The 7,716-nt window shown below is 36.9% G+C and overlaps 1 protein-coding gene across 1 annotated transcript; it reads left to right on the top strand.

Moving 5' to 3' along the window:
* Positions 1-6,392: 6,392 nt before the first annotated feature.
* LOC106802420 (olfactory receptor OR51C1-like) lies at positions 6,393-7,343 on the top strand. Its single transcript, XM_014790215.1, has one exon. The coding sequence runs from the start codon at positions 6,393-6,395 to the stop codon at positions 7,341-7,343; it is 951 nt and encodes a 316-aa protein (XP_014645701.1).
* The last annotated feature ends 373 nt before the right edge of the window (positions 7,344-7,716 follow it).

Raw genomic sequence — 7,716 nt, 5'->3', positions numbered from 1 at the left:
GGAGTAACCATCAGATTAAACGTGTCTAAATTGAAATAATATTTTAACTAGTTGTTTCTTTTGAAAAGATATACAATGTATAAAACATTGTACCAGATGCTCAGAGAAGTAATAGATGGTGATCTCTCTCTTTCCCAGGAAGACCCTGAACTAAAGGGAAAATCATCAACCTAGAAAATTCTTAGCCTCATGAGAAAACTACAGCTTTAAGAAATCTACTATTTAACAGAGGAGATATAATACACATTCAAATCTAAGTAATAAAAGCGTAAACAAAGGAGATTCAACTTTTGTGGATGCTCAGGGAAAGCTTTGAAAACAGAGAATTTTGGAGATGGGCAACCAAATTTTTTCATGTGTTTTAAAAGAAATGTATTTGAGAATGTTCTTATAAATGCAACAACTTTGACAAATGCTGCAATAAGAACTGTGACTCATGAAGTGTGAATTACATATAATTTTGCATAGTATAGTTATATGCATACATTAATAAAATCCATTTTAAAATATGCCTTTTCCTTCTTTATAAAGTGATACAATTTACAGAAAACTACCTAACTATACTTTTTATTTAATCTTACAGGACATACTTTTAACTCTTCTATTAGCTACATTTTTCTGTGAATTTGACATCGTCGAATACAGAGGTCTGCACATTTTCACAGCTTTTGACCTTATTTATAGACCTAAGAAACAATGTTTGTTCAAGACTGTCTGAGCCAATGCTGAAAATAGTAGTCAGGTTAAGCTGATTTAGAATTTGGAAGAATAAGTGACCAAGTGTTCTGCTGAGACCGTATGAGCTCATTAAAGTTCTGTATGAGCATGTTCCTAACTGATATTTCTGTATAACTGATGTATTGTAGTTTAGAGGGAAAATTTGATATTCTTATTCAGGTTGATATCACACAAAGCAGGGAACTGCAATATACAATGTAGCCTCAAATAAGATGCCTAGATTCTGCAGTTGCTTCTCAAGGATCTGTTGGAATGTTTTTCTAGGAAAGGAGAAAGATTAAATTCCATACTGAGCAATTTCTATTATGGTATTTGGAGTCAAATGCTTTAGAAATCCTATTAGATCTTCTGTGACATAGACCCTGTCTCCCTGTTTAGTTTCATGACTTGCCACTTGTTCCCCTACCTGCACCCAGGGTTCTAGATGTGCTGAGTATTTATTACTCACTCCTGTTTTTCCTGTGCCCTATTCTCCCTTGTATCCTGACAGACCTGGTGCTGATCTTCTTGCAGGATAAATACATGCTCTTCTCTGCTCTTATCAGAAATACAACCTGTTATAATCATTGAGTTTTATGTCTCTTTTCTCACTGGGTTCTCAGGACTGTGGGAAATCAACTCTGTTCTGTTCTCTGTATTACCAGTGCAAAACCCTGAAGTGTGATGACTACTTAAAGTGTTTTAGGAAAGAATTAATAAAGCTCTTTTTTTGCATAAATGGAGAAGTTTCTTAAAAATTTACAAAATTCACCCAGGAGATGTTGGAGGAAGATACATTTATCAGCTGGGTGTGGGGGGAAGGTAGGGACAGGAGTGAGCTCATGCATAGAGCAGGTGTTTTGTTTTGGAATTTTAATCACAAATTTACTTTTAACAAAATTTTACCATGATACAAGGGCAAGAAACTATAGTATCTGTCATGTACAGAAATGACAAGAGTAAGTGTAATGAAGTAGAAGGGGAATGAAGCCAGGAGGTAGAATGAACCCTTGGGAAGCTTCATACTCTGGGGGCGCAAAAAGTCCACCAAGAGTTTTCTAATTAAGCCATTTCATGCAGTCAGAGTCACAGCTCCTTATATATGCCACCTATCTATCACTGAGTAGAAAAACCTCCCTAGCCCCTCAGGCCCTTTCCTGGCAAAAACGACAGGAAAGAACCCGTCTCCATACTTTGTAAGTAAAATTTCTGCATTCAGAGAAAATATCAGACTTTACACATACTGGTTTCCTTTAAGAATGAGGAAGATTTTATTAACTACAAAAAGCTCCCATGGGTGGGTTAAGAAAAATTGTGGAAAGCTTTTTCCCAAAATCTGTGTTTGAAAACATTATATTCTAGCTAACTGGGTTCTATTGGTCTATGGACCATATGTCTTTATGCTTAGAATAATTTGTTAGCATGTCCTTGCAGTTGTGAGTTTTCTGGTTTGTTGTACCGCATTTCAAAATCATTGTCTAAGGGCAGCTGGCAGTACTGCCACCACCCACCACCAGCACCGTCCTCATCTTCACCTTCATTTACCATTATTAAACACCTCCCATGTACTAGTTAGCTGATTAAATGCTTTACAAACGCTAACTCTTTTAATCCTTTCAAATAATGCTATTGGTAAGCTACCAATTTCACAGAGGCAGAATCTAATGTAAAGTGCTCATTTGTAAAACAGCTAGTTGGTGGCAGAGTTAGCATTTGAACCTGGGTTTGCCTGACCCTGTAACCACATTAGTGACTTTCTGTAATCAAAAGAGTGAACTCACAGTAGTCTTGCTCAGAGCCTGCAGGATGCTCTTACAGTAGGACTAGAAGATTATCTTCATATAAAGAGAAAACTACTATCAAAAAATGGAGACAGGCACAGAAAAGTTTACTCTGAAATACTAGAACAGAGTCTTCCATCAAAAAAACCCAGCACACACACGAATACATATAGACACACAGTACTCCTTTTGTGGGAATGAAGGAGAGTTCAGTGAGATTCTTCCCATAGTCACATGTGTAATTTCAGGCTACACAGAACGAACTAAATGGGCAAAGCTGTAATGGGTTGAGATCCTGATATGTTTCCAGAATCTTTGGTCAGTTTATAAGTCTGGGATTTAATTCGTATCAAAAAGTATCTATTGTCTTCCCACACTGTACAATACAGTGCAAGGTATTGGGACTATAACAATGAAAAACAATGATCTACCTGCCAGTAGTTTATTTTAGTTTATTTAGAGGCATATTTTCAAATAACTCATAATCGTGCAATAGAGTGACCACTATTTTAGATGTATAAATAAAGGATGTGATTCCAGAGGAAGAAGAAATTCCTTCCTACTTGACATGGAGAAGGTGATGCCGCAAAATGCTTCCGGAAGTAAACAAATTAACCATGAATTTTAAATGAACCAATGGAGCAAATAATGAGTCTGAAGAATTTAGGATCATTGAAAGAAGAGTGGAAAATACGTGAAATAATCAAAGCACAGCAGTGTGAAAGAACTTGCTGTATTTGGTAGTTTGGTGAAGTAGGAAAAGCCCAGGTTGGCAATATCAAAATGTTCCTGGCATGGGGAAGAGGAAAGGCAGCAGTAAAACTAGATTTTGGTCAGATTGGGAAGATCCTTGACTTCTGTAATAAAGAGATAAAGAGTTTTGACTTCATGCTGAAAACAATGAAGAGCTCCATGTGAGGAGTGATGTGAAGATGTATTTCTGAGAGATCAGGCTGGCATCAATCTGAAGATAGTTAGGCAACAATTGAAAATTAGGAGAATATTGCTGTAGTTCCTGTAAAAACTAATGAAAGTGTTACGTAAAATAGAGGTAATGGAATTGGAGGATGAAGACAGTCAATAAAGGCCATTTCAGAAGTTTGGATATTGGATGGCCTAGATAGCTATGGTAGGCAGAATTCTAAAAGGTCCCTCAAGATTCCTGCCCTCTATGTACTTGTCTAGTGTAAAACCCACCCCTTGACTGTGAATGGACCTATGAATGTGGTGGATATCATTCCTGTTATTATGTTGCATTATATGGCAAAGGGAGTTTACAGATGCAAATAAGGCCCTAGATTTCTTGACTTTGAGTTAATCAGAAGGGAGGTTAAGCTGGGTGGGCCTGACCAAATCTTGTGAGTCTTTAAAAGAGACAAGAAGAAGCAGAGGTTCTCCTGCTGGATTAGAAGAGTCAAGACGCCATGCTGTGAGAAGTCCATGTGGCTGGGACTGAGGATAGTCTCTAGGAGCGAAGAGCAACCTCTGGTGACACAGCCCGCAAGAAAATGGAGACTTCTATCCTACACCATAAGGAACTCAATTCTGCCAACAACCTGAATGAGTCTGGAAGAGTACAAGCTCCAGATGGGCACACAGTCATGGCTGCAACATCGATTTTATCCTTGTGAGATCCTGAACAGAAATCATACTTATGCTGTGCTCAGACCTCTGACTTACTGAAATGTGAAATAATGAATGTGTCTTGTTTTAAAGAATGAATTTGTAGTAGTTTTTACGTAGGACTATACAACTAATGCGACAGAATATGTTTCACTGCAAAAAGAAGCCAAATTTCAACTATGGATGTGAACCACTAAAGAGGAAAATGAGGATAGACAAATATTGAATAAGTTGTTGGTTATGGGAAGAAGATACACGCAACAGGGAGGCAGGGTTAGTAAGAAAAGGTTTTTTTCTTTCTTTTTTTTTCCTTCCTTCCTTCCTTCCTTCCTTCCTTCCTTCCTTCCTTCCTTTCTTCCTTATGTTTAGGCTCAGAAAAAATCTGGAATATTTACAAACTGTGGTAATGATACAAATGAAAGAGAATACAAATTTAAAACAAAATAAGGAAAAATTGTTTGGTTTATTTCTTAGAGCAGAAAGAGATCTATGTATTCATTCTTTGCTTAGTGTTTAGAAAACATGAACATTCATTACCCCTTTAAGGGTGACATGATAATTCCACGATGAATCCCTGTTGCCTTTAAACACTACCTTTTGGCACTTTGTATCTCACAGATGAGAGGAATTTCTAAAATATCTGAAACTACACACATTGATGTGGTTAGAATATCCTCATGGTGGTTTTTATCTATCATCCCCTGCACAAGTCATCTTCATTTTCTCAAGAAAGCCTTTCTTGACCCTTCCCCCACGCAACTTTCTAACATATACAACCTGTGTATTTCATACACAAATCTGTTATTGTATACATCACCCTGCATTTTGTTTGTTTGTTTAACCATTTGTTTTCCTAACTATCCTATCCTTGTCTAAATATCCTTAAAGGCAGGTACCATATCTGATTTGGTTCTGTATCCCTATAGTCTGGATTACAGCATGCACTCAGTAATTTAATGTTAAACTTCACTACGGTCAAAAAAAATTGAGAAGCTAGGTGGTAGGGCTGTCTTTGGAAAGCAGCAAGAGTTCTTCTTATTATTATTCAGGAAAGAATGAAGAAAGTTTGAGAAAATCATAGTCATGAAGGAAGTAGGGATCATATGAAGAAAATATTAATCTGTGGATTTTGTCTAAGTTCAGACTTAGATAATATTTTCATCTTTCTTCTCAAATCTGAGATAAGACATGTGGATTAGTGGGGAGGGGTATGCATATAGAAGTGGGAAAGAAAGGGAGAGAAATAATTGTATAATGTTTTACCTTTAATTTTTAAAGTGATAATACCTTATATTTGGCCAACTTTTACATCATAGTTAGGTCCCTCCAAAGCTTTTCACATACATTAAGTAGTTTAATCCTCACAATTATCCAAGAGGTTGTGTATATCATTATTACTTAGAGATGGAAAAATTCAGGCACATACAGTTTAGTAACTTGTCATGTGGGTAACTCAGCTGATAATTATATTAGTCCATGCTTGAACTCATCAAAGTTTAGAATATGCAATCCAAAAAAATTGGTTTGGAAGGATAAGTAAAAATTCATAACAACAAAATATCCATCATAATTTTGAGATCTTCTAGACTCAAATAGTTCTGTTTATAATTGTCATGACTGCTTATACTTGTTATGTGGTATGAAAGTTAATTAGGTATAATTCAACTTATGGTATTGCAAATAGACTGTATGTTTATACAAGATCTTGTGACATGTACTAACAGGTAGTAGGGGCTCAATAAATGTTAGATATTTATTAAGACTGGAGATATTCAACCTAATTGAAAGAAAGTATTCAGGAGATAGAGAGAGAATTTCTTTAGGGGCCACCAGAAGCTAACTTACTTCATTTACTATATAATAATCACTGCATATGCTGTTTGGTATTCATCTAAATTTCATATAACCCTACAGACACAATTCAACAAATATTTATTGACTGCCTACATTGTGAACTCAGGAACTGTTGGGTACAATCTCACTGACCAGACAAGTGAAATGAAATAAAACGGGTCATTGTTGGATTTGTTTGTGTACAAATACTGTATCCTCATATAATTGTCCATTTCCTGTTTTCTGCTCCTATATTAGATGTGGTCTTGGCTTTCTTCCTTTTTTTTTTTTTTTTAATCAATCTTTATGAGCTCTTATAGGTATTGTCTTTTATAAATATTTACCTGGTGAAATAATTTCAGGTCGAATATATAATAAACAAATATAATTTATCATTTCAGGACACTCATATTAAGATTCTGCAGTTTGAGTTCAATAATGTCAACTTTCCAAAATACCACAACATCTTCCGGTATTTTCCTGCTAACTGGTTTTCCTGGGCTAGAAGCCTTCCACACCTGGATCTCCATTCCCTTCTGCTTTCTCTATATAACTGCTCTCTCAGGAAACAGCCTGATTCTCTTTGCCATTGTCACTCAGCCCAGCCTCCACGAACCCATGTACTATTTCCTCTCCATGCTGTCCACCACTGACCTTGGCCTGTCCATATCCACTCTGGTCACCATGTTAGGTATATTCTGGTTCAACGCCCGGGAGATCAGCTTTAATGCCTGCTTGTCACAGATGTTTTTCATTCAACTTTTCACTGTCATGGAATCTTCAGTGCTGTTGGCTATGGCCTTTGATCGTTTTGTGGCCATTTCTAATCCTCTTAGATATGCCTCTGTCTTAACTGATCTTAAAATAGCACAGATTGGAGTAGCAATCATCACGAGGGGAACATTAATACAAATACCTATACAGGTGCTTCTTAAGCGTCTATCATTCTGCCGCAGCCACGTGCTCCGTCATTCCTATTGTTTCCACCCTGATGTGATGAAGCTTTCATGCACAGACACCAGGATCAATAGTGCAGTTGGCTTGACAGCTCTGATCACCACTGCTGGGGTGGACTCAATCTTCATCCTCCTCTCATATCTTTTGATCATTAGGACTGTCCTCAGCATTGCATCCCCGCAAGAGAGGAAGAAAGCCTTCAGGACATGTATCTCCCATATTGGGGCTGTTGCTGTATTCTATATTCCATTGATCGGTCTGTCCTTTGTTCACAGATTTGGGAAACAAGCCCCAGCTTATGTACATACGCTGATTGCCAATGCCTACCTGCTAATCCCCCCTGTGATGAACCCCATCATCTACAGTGTGAAGACCAAACAGATACGCAGGGCTGTGCTGAAAGTTCTCCATCCCAGTGCAACAAAGAACTAGATGGGTTTTTCAAATTTTTGTAGTCCCAGTCACTGTATAGATGAGTAAAATACTATTTATAGAAGTTAAAATGTTGAGACTCTTGCTTGGGATGAAAGCAATGCAAAAGATCACTTTGGCTTTAAGTAAGAAGACTGTCAGCTAAGAGAGATAAATTTAGGCTAGAAATTCTGTATCACTATTTTCCTCAGATAACCACAATAATCTTAATATATATTCATTTAATATGAAAGATTTTAAATGACTTAGACACCAGTGACCTAGTTTAGGTTTCAAATGTGGATTTTTTTTCAAGAGGAAGATGGAAATAAAAAGTGTATTAGTTGCAAATTACTGAATGTTGTCATCTGAATCTTGCACATACAACTGGCAC

The sequence above is a fragment of the Ceratotherium simum genome, chromosome 7 (genome assembly GCF_057802395.1).
Source record: "Ceratotherium simum simum isolate JZ-2026a chromosome 7, ASM5780239v1, whole genome shotgun sequence".
Classification (NCBI taxonomy): Eukaryota; Metazoa; Chordata; class Mammalia; order Perissodactyla; family Rhinocerotidae; genus Ceratotherium; species Ceratotherium simum.
The sequence above is the reverse complement of the archived record's forward strand: the minus strand, read 5'-3'. Positions and strand labels throughout refer to the sequence as shown.

What these genes read in the sequence shown, in the direction of transcription:
- LOC106802420 (XM_014790215.1), top strand. Translation starts at nt 6,393, where the DNA reads ATGTCAACTTTCCAAAATACCACAACATCTTCCGGTATTTTCCTGCTA.